Here is a 14,297-nt window from a genome sequence, read left to right on the forward strand (position 1 = left end):
TTCAAATAAAACAGTTGGTCTGATTTGGCTCAGGTAGAAGAAGCCTGAATTATTATATTAATGGCAGTCTTTAAAGCCAGATATCTTTTGAAAGATTTTGTTCTTTTGGAGTTTTAGAAAGAATAGTAGTGGTAGTATTATTATTTAAACTTGTATGCTTCCCAATTTGCAATGATTCTGAGCACCTTACAACCTTACAATCAAAAAAATAAATAATTACAATCAAATCAATAAAACATAAAAGTTAAATATTAAATGTGCCCTGCATGATGAAATGAGGGATCTCACACTTCCTTGCCAAAGCCCTGGGTGAAGAGCCAATAGATACATAAATTCATGCATACATATATAGTTTCTGTGTGTTTGTGACTGAATAGATAACTATATTAATAATTATTTCAACTTATATTTTACACATGGAGTAAGGTTAAATCACACTCTAGCACAACTGTATTTGTTACTTTATTATCTGAAAGAGTAGTCAACAAATTGATTCCCTTATGTGTTCTGCAATTACCTTGAATATTTACTTACGTAATGATGGATCTAAATTGAATAAGTAGATAAAATGAATGGGAGTTGAAGACCAACAAGTGCCAACAAATGAAATGATGAGTTAGATACATCTATAAAGTGTCAGTTTGGGAAAGTCCTATTTGTAATTTCAGTGTCTTAGGTTGTTTTTGATAACTATCTCATTTATTTTCATATGTTTTCTTCATTTGGTTCTTCAGAGAGCTTATTAAATATGAATTCTTTCCTGAAGCCACACGAACAGAAGACGATCTAAAAAAATATACAAGATATCCTTGGGGAAGAGATATTTACACTCTAGAAGGTAGGTATTACAGAGAACTTGAAAGCAGTTATAAAAATTTCTTAAGAAAAGATTCTCAAATTATAGCCTATATGTTAGGCAACAAAAAATAGCTCATTCTGGTTTTATAATTTTTTTAAAATTATAAATTACATTTAAAATTTAAATCATATTTATATGTAAATATTTAAATATAAATTATATTTTAAACATAATTTATTTTTCATGATGAAAATGTGAAATGTCTGCAGGAAGAAAAATTTCAGTTGACATATGGATAATATGCATATGGTATTAAAAACATTTTGATATCCTTAGTTCAGTACAGTTCAGCAGAACAAAATGACAGCACAGGAGAGGAACAATTTCCTCCCAATGGTAGACTTCTCTGTTAAAAGTGACGTGTGCCACAGGCACACATAATGTAAAGGGCATAGAACGTATATGTAGGCCATGTTTCACCTATAAATGTGTCAGATATACAAAAGAGGTGCAACTAGTATGTCTCCTCATTCTATTGTGTATAACTTGCAAATTACCAAATATCTGTCTTATTTTATGAATGCTGCTTCAACAAGTGCTTAAGACAGTTGTAGGCAAAGCAAACTTATTTCAATTGCAAAAAGAAGTTCAGAGACCTATTTTCTGGCTGTTAAACTGTAGGTGTTGTGGATGGAGCTCCCTATTCAATGATAACCGACTTTCCATGGTTGAGGTCCCTGAGGACAGCTGATCCTAATGGCTATGCAAGATATGATTTTGAAGATGATGAAAGGAGTAAGTAAACATTTGAGTGTCCTGTGTTTACCAGGGAACCTGAAGCATTATACAGTTATGTAGTTTCATTTTAAACAAAAGTGTAATATAGTTACAGTGTTACAGGGAATATCTTTACCTGTGTATTTTTTATTCATGTATTAATGTAATTGTTTTAAATACTTCCATAGCAGTAACAGAGTTTGAAGTGTTCACTTAGGCTATGGAGTCTCTCTATTTCAAAATCTAGATCAAAGCATCTATAGCCACAGTAGATGATTGTCTAAACTTGGCTTGAGCAAAGCCTGGGAAAGGTTCTCATCACATAACTGGTAAATGACTCCATGGTGAATTGCACTTAGGGCATTTTGCCTGCAGGAACTGCCTTTCTGTAATTTATATCCATTATTCTATAACCTGACTTCTGGAATGTTAGAGGATATTTTCCCTTCATTATCAAATTGGCAAGCTTATTTGTGAAGGAATTGGTAGGACATGTGGCCATGTTGTAGAATGCTATCCTTGCTAGCTATTCACTAGCTAACTTTAAAGCATCAGTTAAAGCAAATTTTGGAATAGCAGTTCCAGTCTGCTGTTATAGTTATGTGTGTTGCCCTGCTTGCCTGTTGCGATATCAGCTGACCTTCCTAAAGAAGCCAAATCTGGCTGCAGCAATTTATGGCTTTAGATGAATTTGGGTAACTTATATAGGAATGTTTGTAGCTAGTGCAATATGAAGTCCAGAATATGAAGATGTTTAGTTTTGGATAAAGAACACATTTGTTTTTGAATTCTGCATAATTTCCTAGTTTTTTTCTTTTAGTTTTCTAAATCAGTTATGGTATTTGTAAGTTTTTTTTCCCTGTAGCAATATGTCAATTATGGATTCCCCCTCTCCCCTCATGGTTAATTGAGAAAGGATTTTAGAGTACTAAAGTGTAGGAAGGCATTCTAGACTGTACTTGTATCTTTTCAAAGAGGTATATATGAAAATACTTTATATGACATATTGGCTTCAAGTGGCATTGAAGCCCAACAAGAAAGGAAAAGATCTAATCAAGCTGGGCTTTAAAAGGACATTTATATATCTCATAATTCAAATCATAATGTTATTAATTTTTCAATGGGAAACTATTTTGTATGATACATTGTTAAATATGGATGTGTATGCCTGATGTAGCATTTATTATGTCAGTCTAGTGACAATTGCATTTGTTTCCATTCTCTTTTTCTTTCCATCTAAAATTAGCTACTATTTATGCTCCCCGGAGAAAAGGACAACTGTCAGCAGATATCTGCATGGAAACGATAGGTGAAGAGATCTCTGAACTCCGTCAGATGAAGAAAGGGGTATTCCAGAGGGTAGTTGCTATCTTCATCCATTACTGTGATGTTAATGGAGAGCCAGTAGAGGACGATTACATCTGAATGCATCCAGCTGCAAGCTCTCTCGGGCTTTCCTGTGTTTTGACTGGTATTGCCAGCACAGAAACCAGATGGATTTCACCCACTGCTATAGTGCACTGAGAAATCTTTGAATGTGTGCGGTTCACCATTACCCATCTATTGGAACACTAGTAAATGTATCAGGAGAAGTTGCAGTGAATGCTGAGGACCCTACATAAAAAAAAATCCTCATGAAGTTGACTTTATTTCATATGTTTATATTATGAGATTTAATTCAAATTTTATTTTAATGAAGGCAATTAATTACGGCAAGGTAAAACATTTGAATTTCTTAACTCATATAATTCATAGCAGTATATATTTTCTTTTGGTTTGCCAGAAGCAAAACTCTACATATGCTGTGTTCAGGAGCCACAAGAGTCTTTTAATCTGTGCCTTCCCCCCTTGCCTCCCTTACGCATCTAAGAGTCCATTCTGAGTAAATCTGTTGAACAGCCTTTGAGTCTTGTGCATTTTTCAAGGGGAAGCAAAATTGGAAGACCTTAAACCAGTGACAAATGGCAGAAGTGGAAAGAGCAGCCATGCAAATGATATGCAGAAAGCTATCCCAGAAACCAAATTAAAATCAGCTTGAGTGTTCAAATGAAAGCACAAGTGGGATAGAAGGTTCAAGGCAAATAGAAGCAATAAACTAATAAATGAATTTCATCTGTTGCAGTTTTCTTCTTCATTACATATTACTTTCAGGAAAGATGCAAGTACATTCTTTAAAAAAAAAACTAGTCCACTTACATAGTTTTCTATGTATGGCTGCTCCTGTTACTTTTGCCTGAATTCTGTGATGCTACTTTTTATATCTATTTGATTGGATTTGCCCAAAACATGTTTCATGAATTCATTTGGTTTCATTATTCTTTTCAACATCTTGAGACTGAATAGTCTCAAAAAATAATATCTTGTGTAATAACTTGTATGCTTATAACTAGTATCATAGAAGTGAGCTAAACCAAATAATATTGCCAGTAGTTATTGTCCTATCAGGATACTTAATTCATCTAAAGTTTATAGTATTTTACTATATAATAAGTAGATTAATATTTTGTTGAATTTGTTATGTTAATGGATGTGACGTTTATTTCTATTCTAAGAACAGTCAAAAAGAATTGCATTTCAGTTCCATTGTTTATTTGCTGTGTTGTGAACACGGTGTTGTGAACTCTGAAAATGACAACATATTCCTTCCTTCTCTGGATGGCTTTGAGATAGCTAAATTAGTTGCATAATTAGGCATTTCAAAAACAAGATTACTAGTTCTCTCGAGTAATATATTGACAATGAAAGTTAAATACCGTATTTTCACCCATATAACCCGCGGGTTATATGCGGTTTTTACATGCACAGCGCCCCCCTGCGGGTTATATGCGTGGGCGGGGTATACAGAAACTATTTTACACGATCGGAGGCTTACACGATCGGAGGCTTGCTTCTTTCTCCGTTTCTTCCCCCACCCCGATCTCAGCTGTTTCCTTCTCCTTCGTTCCTTTCCTCTTCCCCAGCGTGCGCAGGCTTCTTTCTCCGTTTCTTCCCCCACCCCGATCTCAGCTGTTTCCTTCTCCTTCGTTCCTTTCCTCTTCCCCAGCGTGCGCAGGCTTCTTTCTCCGTTTCTTCCCCCCCCATCTCAGCTGTTTCCCTTCTCTTTTACTCGCCGCGGGTTATATGCGTGGGCGGGTTATATGCGTGGGCGGGGTATACGGGAAACATTTTACACGATCCAGAAAACCCGCGGGTTATATGCGTGTGCGGGTTATCTGCGTGGGCGGGTTATATGGGTGAAAATACGGTAATCAAGGTTCAAATAAAACACTCATTGCTTAATAGCAGTTAGATATAAATAGGTTTCCTGCTCAGCAAGTGGAAATGTATGGTGATTGGTGTCCAATCGTGTTTTTCTATTATGTATGTCTCTAGAGAGCTTATCTCTCTGCTTTTTCATCTTGGTCTGAAGCAATAATTATACTTTTTGCATTCATTAGTGCCACTGAGAAGTGGGGATGAGAAGGCAAGAATAAAAAACATAGTCAAGGATTTACGTTCTGTATTAGTACAGATCTAAGCCTCGTAATAAAGTTGGCTTCTTTTTTGTGTATTTTTAAATTGTATAAACAATAGGAATTTGTATGTATATTTCTCTGTGGTTGAGTTCTGTTCGATGTGAGTGTCGGTGTTTGCACAAGGGCGTATACGTATACTGATGTCATCTGACTTCCTTATATTTTGCTTTTTATAAGAGCAATTAAAAGAGCATTGAAGTTTAACTTTTCAATGGTAACCTTTGAAAGTCTGAAGTAACCATTTCAAACTATAAAATCATTGGTATTTCCCAAGTTCATGGTTGATATATTTACATTCTATTATTGCATTAACAAGTGTTCATCCTTTGTGTAAATTCATTAGCTTTAGTAATAGAACAGAGGAAATGTCCTCAAGCCCAGCCAACCACAGATGTTTTAATAATAATATTTATTTTTGAAAAGGATAAGGGCCACTTATAAAGTCTTTTGCTTATCAGAACTCCTCAACCTTCAAATGTTCAGATGTTCCTCAAAAGTTCTACTGGCACACTTGTTAACTGATTATTTCTTCTTCCTCCTCCTCATCTGTATTTGTTTGAAATAAATAAGATCGGAAGTCGAGTAAGCAAATAGAGAAACATTTCAGGCTGTAAAGAAATTCAGGACACCCCATAAAAACATTGAATATGTTAAAAGAACATGTAAAATTTGTTATAACCACATTATGAAATGAATGATACTCTCAGTTTCCTAGTTGCAATTTAAGATACCAACCTGCCCCACTAAATTGCACTACAACAGAAAAATGGATATACATATGGGTGATAAAGTTGTCAAAGTATCTGCAATTCTAATACAAAGGATACCTCAGGCTTGCACTTCATGTCAAATATGTCAACCAAGGAAGGTAAGGCTGTTTGAAAAGTAGTTGTATCTTTTCCTTAAGCTATCTTTTACATTGTGAAATGTCCCAACTTAATTTGAAAAAGATAGAAACATTTCTAAGGGCAAGTGATGTAGCACAATTTTATTTTAAATGCTCAAATGTTTACCAAGAAAGAGAACTGTAAAAGTATACAGAATCAGGTAACATGGCATCTAGAATGCCAAATGTTTTAAAAATTGCCTCTTCAGATTTTCAGGAACAGATGTGTTAAACAACTTTTTTTAGTTTATTACCAAAGCTGAAAGTCTTTGAAGGTTGACAGTTGTTCCTTGATGATTCTATACACAATCTCTCCCAGTTAAAATGTTGCTTTGCCAGTTCTCAGGCAAGGAACCTGAAGGAACAGATGGAGCAGATATAATATTAGAAAGCAAATATTTGTATACTTCCATGTAGCTACCTGTAAGAGGAAGCTTGTTAGGGCAAATCACTCCAAATCATACAACCCATTTAATGGACAGGAATAGAGAACAGCTGATAAAACAGTTGCAGAAGACTATTAGTAGTCTAGAAGAACTTGGAGAATAGCCAACAAAATGTGTCAAGATGAAATTTGCAAATGAATTAGGACAAAAGATAACAATTTTAAAAATGAAACTAGCTTATGGCTCTTTTTCAGTTCAGTAGAGTCTTGAAGTAATATGAAGATCTACAGATCCCGGATTTCCTGGAATACAGTTGGATGTACTGCAAAAGCAATAATCTTTGGATTTTGAGATTATTAATATTGATGATGTTAAACTTTTTGAAAATGGTTTGTATCCCTCAACAATTATAAAAAAAAAGCTGAGAAACATTATGGATCATGTATGGGATCGGACATTGCTGCTTTTTGATTCTGCTGTTCTTGCTGGTGGTTTTAGTATTAACACTATCAGAATGCTGAAACACTATATTTGCTTTAACGGTGATCACTCTTCACTTGATGCTTTAATATTTCTTCCATTTTATTGATCTAAGAAAATTAATGGGAAAATTACATATGATCCTTCTTAAACAGGTCTAGAAGAGAATCTAAGGACTTTTTAATTATAACAATAAAAATTAATACAGCCCAAAACTTAAGAGAAAAAGAAGACGCTGAAAAGGAAAGAACATAAAAATATATAAAGATGTCACTTCTAACCTTCACAAGTATAAACAAATTTAATAACACCTCACCCTCTACAAGATTAAACACATCTCCCTTCATCCCGTATCCCATCTTTTATCTATAAGCAAATCCATTTAATCCTGGCAATAAAGGGTTAGCAGAACATTGGGAAAAAGGGTATTTTAACCTGGATCACATAACCAACCTTATATTCCTACCTTTTACTGTCAACAGTTTTAATTTTTAATTCAATTGAACTGTTATAGGATATTATTTCAATTATTTATCCCACTGCACATATTTTGTATACATACACACACGGGCATGCACACACACACACACAGAGTCACAAATGCATTTTGTGTCATTTTATGCAAGGTGGTCTATAAAGGGCTTCAATCAAGTTTGAGTATATATTTTATTTTTTCTTTAATCAAAGAAGTTGATTTAGTCATCCACACAAGTTACATAATCTTCATCAAAACAAGCCTCTTTTGTAGGTTAATAAGGAAATGTTTTCCAGGCCATTGTCATGGTTCATCATTTGTATTTTTTCTTTAATTTGCTCAATCGGCTTCTTGTATGTATCTAGGAAAGCATCCTTTGTAAAATCATTCTCCAGCCTTGCCATTTGTGGTTCCACATTCTGTACTTTATCTTTCTTACCAGATACAAATTTGTTCCATAACCATCATTTCTTCATCAACATATTTTAAACATGACCATAGAAGAAGAGCTTGAAGGTGCATATAAACATTGGGCTAATTGTGGTGCCAACACTGTTTTCTTTCATTCTATTTCAAATACAATAATCTTATAAACCTTGGTGAAAAAGAAAAGATGGAAGGCCTAATTGATCAATGCACAAAACTAGCCCAAATAGTCAAGGAAACAACTTGGCTGCATTCTGTGGTTTGATAACCCATTATTTTCAGAACACAATAATTGCATGCAAAGGTTTAAGGAGCTGTAGCCAAATTATATACTTCAGTAAATTATATCTCTGATTTTTTTTTTTAAAGAATTGTGGCAGTTATAGAGGTTTGGAAACCCCATCAATCAGTGCTTTATAGCACTTCCTTTGGAAGAAACAACAGCTTCAAGATGTTTTCTGTGGCCTGCTAAGAGTCTGTATTCTAGGTTTTGCAGTTGTTTTCCACTCTTTCTTAAAAACTTTTTTTCTCATTTCTCATGCTTGAGATCTATCCACTACTCAAGACTTGGGACTGTGAAAATCAATAGATGTTTCATGGCATAGATCAGGGGTGGGTTCCTGCCAGTTCTAACCTCTTCTATAGAAGAGGTTCCACAAATCTACAGTGCCGTTTAGAATCGGTTCCAGCTCCCTCCCCCCGCCCGTCCGCACATCATCAAGATAAAGAGAGGAGGAATTCTGGGAATTGAAGCCCACAAGTCTTAAAGCTGTCAAGTTTGAACACCTCTGGGGTTTTATTTCTAAAGGGTTAGGGGTGCAAGGGTCTTGTAACTTGACAGCTTTAAGACTTGTGTGCTTCAATGCCAGAGTTCCTGAGCCAACATGACTGGAGGAGGAATTCTGGGAGTTGAAGTCCACAAGTCTTAAAGCTGTCAAGTTTGAACACCCATTGGTTTTTTTTTTCTAAAGGGTTAGGGATGCAAAGGTCTTGTAACTTGACAGCCTTAAGACTTGCGTGCTTCAAATGCCAGAGTTTCTGAGCCAACATTTTGGTTGCTAAACAAAAGCGTTGTTAAGTGATTTTCACCATATTTTACAAGTTGGCCACACCCACCCAGGCACATGATTGCCAAGCCACTCCCACTCATCACATGGCTGGCAAGCCACTCCCACCTGGTCACATGTCAACAAGCCACTCCCACCCAGTCACATGGCCAGCAAGCCACTCCCACAAAGCAGGCCACACCTACAGAAGAGGTTCTAAAAAATTTTGAAACCCACCAATGGCATAGATTTAAGAAAAACTGTTCAAGCCTTTGCCTCTTTGGGGGATTATTGTTAAAGGAAATCAGAATCTCACTGTGTTTTAATTGTTTGAGAATTTCATTTTCTCTCTTTTTTATTGTCTTCCTGTAGTCTTTTTATTGTCTTACATGTAGTGTAAAATTGACAACTGGTCTTTGATCATAAATAAATTGTGTGTGTATTTGTGTACATGCCTTTGTATCATTTACCCATATCACACTTTGCAAAGATCAGCAGCTTGATTTTTTTCTAATGGGGGGAAATAAAATTTCTAAGTGTAAATTATGATTTTCAACCAAAGATGAGGCTAATTTGTCAGTTGGGAAGGTCTGAGGGAGGCACTAATATTTACATATAGGTACTCCTCAATTTACAACCACAATTCGCTCAGAATTTGAGTCATAAATCCACCGTGATATGATGCAATTTTACAATCTTGTTTACAATGGGCATAAATCAAGTCATTGTGGTTATTAAGAGAATCCAGCATATAAAAAACAGTCTTTTACAGGCCATAAAGTATCCTTTCTGTGGCCATCATAACTTTGAATGTTGTTAACTAGTCATTAAGTGAGGACTGCCTGAAGTCGCACGAGCGATATTGGGTGTACCGAGATACACCCATATTACACCTGTCCTCCATGAGCTGCACTGGCTGCCAATTGGTCTCCGGATGCAATTCAAGGTGTTAGTTATTACCTTTAAAGCCCTACATGGCTTAGGACCAGCCTATCTGCGAGACTGCCTACTGCCATACACCTCCCAACGGCCGATAAGATCCCACAGGGTGGGCCTCCTTTGGATACCGTCAGCCGGTCAGTGTCGGCTGGCGGGCCCCCGGAGGAGAGCCTTCTCTGTGGCTGCTCCAACCCTGTGGAATCAGCTACCCCCAGAGGTCCGGACCTTACCCACTCTCATGGCCTTCAGGAAAGCCGTTAAAACATGGCTGTTCCAGAGGCCTGGGGCTGTTGACCTTAGTGTTAAGGTCCAGCCCCGATTAGAACGTATGTGTGTTGTGAATTTTAAACTATTTTTTTACTTATTTTGCTTTTTTTTTTTTTTTTTCTTCTTTCGTTGTAAGCCTCCCGGAGTCCTCCGGGATTGGGCAGCCTATAAATTTAATAAATGAATGAATGAATGAATGAAGTCATGATACAGGTAGTCTTCACTGTACAACCATAATTAAGCCCAAAATTTATGTTTCTAAGTAAAAATTTATTAAGTGAGTTTGGCTCCATTTTACGACTTCTCTTGCCACATTTGTTACTGTAGTTAAATTAGTAATACAGTTGCTAAGTTCCCCCATTTGACTTTTTTAGTGTCTTTCAAACTTTGAATGGTTACTAATTGAGCTGTTGTAAGTCATGGACAACCTGTAGTTTCTCAAACCTGAAACTAAGCTATAACAAAAGCAGCAATACATTTTTTCCCCGTATCATAATAATATATGCTAGACTTGTTTTTGTATTAGAACAGTAGTTAATGGAATTCTTATGTCCCCTGCAACTCTTATAATTTGGGAGCAGAGCGCTGTCTATCAATGGTATGAATGAGCTAATTTTGAGAGGAATTTTTATGAACTCTAACTTCTGTGTATCCTTTTTGTTTTCACATATTGTGTTCCAAAACATTTCCAGATGCTTCTTACTCTTCAAGATTCATGTACGTATGGCTGTATAAAAACTCCCTTTTTTACATCTGTGTAAACCAGTGGTGGGATTCAAATAATTTAACAACCGGTTCTCTGCCCTAATGACCATCTGGGTAGGTGGGGCTCGGTGGTCATGTGACTGGGTGGGCGTGGCCAACTCAAGGTCACTCAGGTCGATGGACGCTTCGCCTTAGCTGTTACAATGTAATAAGGGTTAAGCGGAGAGGCAGTTTCTGTAAGCAGGTCAATAAAGATTAGGCTACAAACAACACTAGAATGTTTCCTTCCCGCCTTCCTTACAGGATTAGCCCTGTAAAGTGGAAAAAAACAAAAGGAGATTTCTTCCAACAATCGGTTCTCTGAACTACTTAGAAAGTTACCAACCGGTTCTCCCGAATAGGTGCGAACTGGCTGAATCCCACCACTGGTGTAAGTCCTATTCAAGGTAGAGTCAGGGCGACTGGATGGAACTGAGTGCTTACTGACCAGATGTCCTTCTTGACGCCCACATGGAGTTTGAAGCAGATATTTTTTCTTTATGCCCTAGGAGAGAAACATCTGCCTCTAGCTAAGACTGAACTCTCAACCCTCTGAGTGGGAGGTGAGCATCTTCACCACTAGGCCACCACGCCACTCTCTTGTGTATGTACAGCTGCATGTGTCCCTGAAACTATTTACAGATTTGTGATGCAATTTGTAGAGTTAATCCAAAGGTGCCTCTTGTACAGGCATCTTTCAGAAATATTAATTGCATGTAAAAGCAATAAAATAAAGAATTAAGCCAACTAAGGTCAGTGCAAATCTGTATAGTTTGCAATCGGATAGTAAGCAGGTAATGTCCAAAAAACAAACAAGCAAACCATGACTACTGACCAGGAATCTTAATTTGGTATCCATGGAAGACAATTTCCCTGAGGGCATTCTGATCCTGGTTCAAGTAGTTTGAATTTAAGCTTATTAATAAAATAGTAATTAAAACAACATGCCACATTGATGAGGTTGCTTTGAAACCAGACTCTTGATAAACTATACTGATTTAAACTGTCAGATATTAAGAGCTGGTAATTGATACAGTTGTCATCCATTGTAAAATGGATTTCTGACTATGAAATTTCTTGGTAAAAGAACAGGGTATAAAATCAATATTAAAATTGAGAAATTAGTGTATTATAAGGGATTACCTGGGGATATTTTCCTGAGGATATGTTTGTAAATCTTTTTCATTAATTATATTTTCATCTTTATAGCTTTTTATGTTTGCTATAAGGATATAGAAGTTATCAGATACATGGTTACGTTTTTAATAAATATAACTGATAAACTGTTCTTCCCCCTGCCTGTCAATTCACAATCTGCTCAGGATTTGTTTCTTTAAAGTCAAATATTGGAGATTTTTCTCAGAATAAATCTTCAGTACTAGACAGCTATTTTTTTAGTTAAGTAAGTCAAATTGCTTATATGATATAAATTGAATCATAATTGGAAGCGGCTGCTTTGGTCTCTGATTCAGTGCAAGAATTCAGATTAACTCCTAAATTACATCACTGTCTAGTTTCTGCTTGATCTGTTTCAAAGCTTGTTCTAACATTTAGTCTGAATCTGCTTCCTATAACTTATTATTCCATATCCTATTGTGTAAGATGATGAAAGACAGGTCTTAATCATGCCTTTTAAGTGGCATCTGAAATATTTAAAGTGATGTGATATTTCCTGTTCAGATTTCCCAAGGCTTTAACGGTTTCTGGCATCCTGATTATCCTTGTTACCATTCTATAAACCTTTCAGTTTTGCCTGAATTCCTCTTAAAGAGTAGATCCAGAGAAGTATTTGTGGTGGACTTTGACCAATTCAGAACAAAGTTCTGATTCTAACGTCTTCAGATCATTTTTAAACTAACCGAATAATTATGAATTTTATCTCCTTAGCACAGGATGTAAGCTAGCCCACCAAATTGATTGATTATGCCTTCTCCTAAATATCTAGCCAAGCTCTAATCATATCAAATTAAATTTTCCTCTTATTAAACCATGGCCTTTTACCTCGCCTTGAAAACAATTGTTAAAATTGTCTAGATTAACTTTATCAAGTGTGAGAAAACAACTGATTCAACCTGGAGTCTTTTCCCTCCCTATGTTAACCATTTCAGGCCACCTAACAGTCTCTTGATGTTAAAAGACCAACCTAGACTTTATTTTAGGTATTCTTGTGTTCAGGCTATTCCATATTTCATGGATGCTTTTTTCCATTCTAACTACTGAACTCTATAAATCATTCCAATAATTTGAAATATCAATCACATAAATTTATTATTAAAGTGATTAAGATTCTTATCTAAGAAGCTTTAGATAACTTTGCTCTTTGCTTTTCACATATTAAATTCCCACATCAGAAAACTACAGAATCAAACCTAGAAGCAATTCAGCCACTAGATGTAGCTGTTTTACAGATCTAAAAGGTCTAAAAATAAAGTCACTTACCTGCCTAACAGTCTTGCTCATCTGTATAGCAACTCCATTTTTTAAAATAATATAAAACCACAATATTTGTCAAAGTACTGTTTTATCACCGGTCTGCTAACAATGATTACTAAGGTGTTACTTATTTAAGTGATGTGCATTAGATTCTATAAATTGCTCGCCGGGAATTTTGGCAACAAATATTTTTGGCGTTTACATGCTATTCATTTAATAGTTGTCTATCATTGGAGCCAACTTTGTAGAACATTACAGTGAATAGAACGTTTAGGGTGAATACAGAAGTATATCATCATGGAAATTTATGCTATTTATATAATGGCACCATTATACAATTGAAGCAAATTACATCATTTCCTGCCATTACTGTCATTTACATAATAAAGATAAAAATGACATACCATAAAATTAAGGTAAATTATCATACATTTCAGTACCTCATGTGGACTTCTTCCTATTCAGTGATTTGCCCATTATTTCAACGGATGTCCAGATGGAAATTTGCTTCATTGCAGCCAAAGACCAGTAAATGGAGTGGGTTAAATCAATGCTTCATTGTACTGCCAATCAGAAAATTCTGTAGGTGGGTGGGTGGATATGTGTTTCTAAAAATATTTAATTTATACGTTATATCCTCTGTCATGGTCTGCTCTTTTAAGCTTGCTCAAGTGTTTTCCAAAAAGTTTAGATATTTTATGGTATATTACCTCAACCATATTCTCAGATTATTCTATTTCCTGTAATCCATTTAGCAAGTACCAATTCCTTTTCTTCCTGAACACTTTCACTGGCATACTTTGAAGAATTAGTAATCAGAGTGAGATGATAGTGAAAAAGCTCTATTTGGGTAAATCAATTCCTTCAGTAAGCAGTACTCACCTCAGAAATCCTCTTCCCTCTGGATATCTTAGTGAAGAAAATTGTCAGGTTCTCAGTGTTTTCCTGAGATATTAATAGTATCCCTCTCTCTGAAATTTCAATAAGCAGCATATGACTAAAATGATACGCCCTCCCCCAAATGCAATGTTGCAGGGCACTTCTTCCTCAATTGGGGCCCCTCAAGATGAGGCCTGAATTAGGGAGGAATTGAAGAACAGGCTACCCTGATAAGAATTGTGTGG

At 35.9% G+C, this 14,297-nt stretch overlaps 1 protein-coding gene across 2 annotated transcripts in view; it reads left to right on the top strand.

Annotated features, from left to right (window-relative positions):
• Positions 1 to 3,978, top strand: part of FBXO38 (F-box protein 38) — a 28,552-nt gene extending 24,574 nt beyond the window's left edge. For both annotated transcript variants that reach the window (XM_032210232.1, XM_032210233.1), the window contains exons 20-22: positions 735 to 838; positions 1,481 to 1,594; positions 2,823 to 3,978. In XM_032210232.1, the coding sequence (XP_032066123.1) occupies positions 735 to 838; positions 1,481 to 1,594; positions 2,823 to 3,001 (397 nt within the window). In that variant the 3' untranslated portion in view covers positions 3,002 to 3,978. The remainder of the gene's footprint in view (positions 1 to 734; positions 839 to 1,480; positions 1,595 to 2,822) is intronic.
• Positions 3,979 to 14,297: the final 10,319 nt, after the last annotated feature.

Source organism: Thamnophis elegans, chromosome 2 (genome assembly GCF_009769535.1).
Source record: "Thamnophis elegans isolate rThaEle1 chromosome 2, rThaEle1.pri, whole genome shotgun sequence".
Taxonomy (NCBI): domain Eukaryota; kingdom Metazoa; phylum Chordata; class Lepidosauria; order Squamata; family Colubridae; genus Thamnophis; species Thamnophis elegans.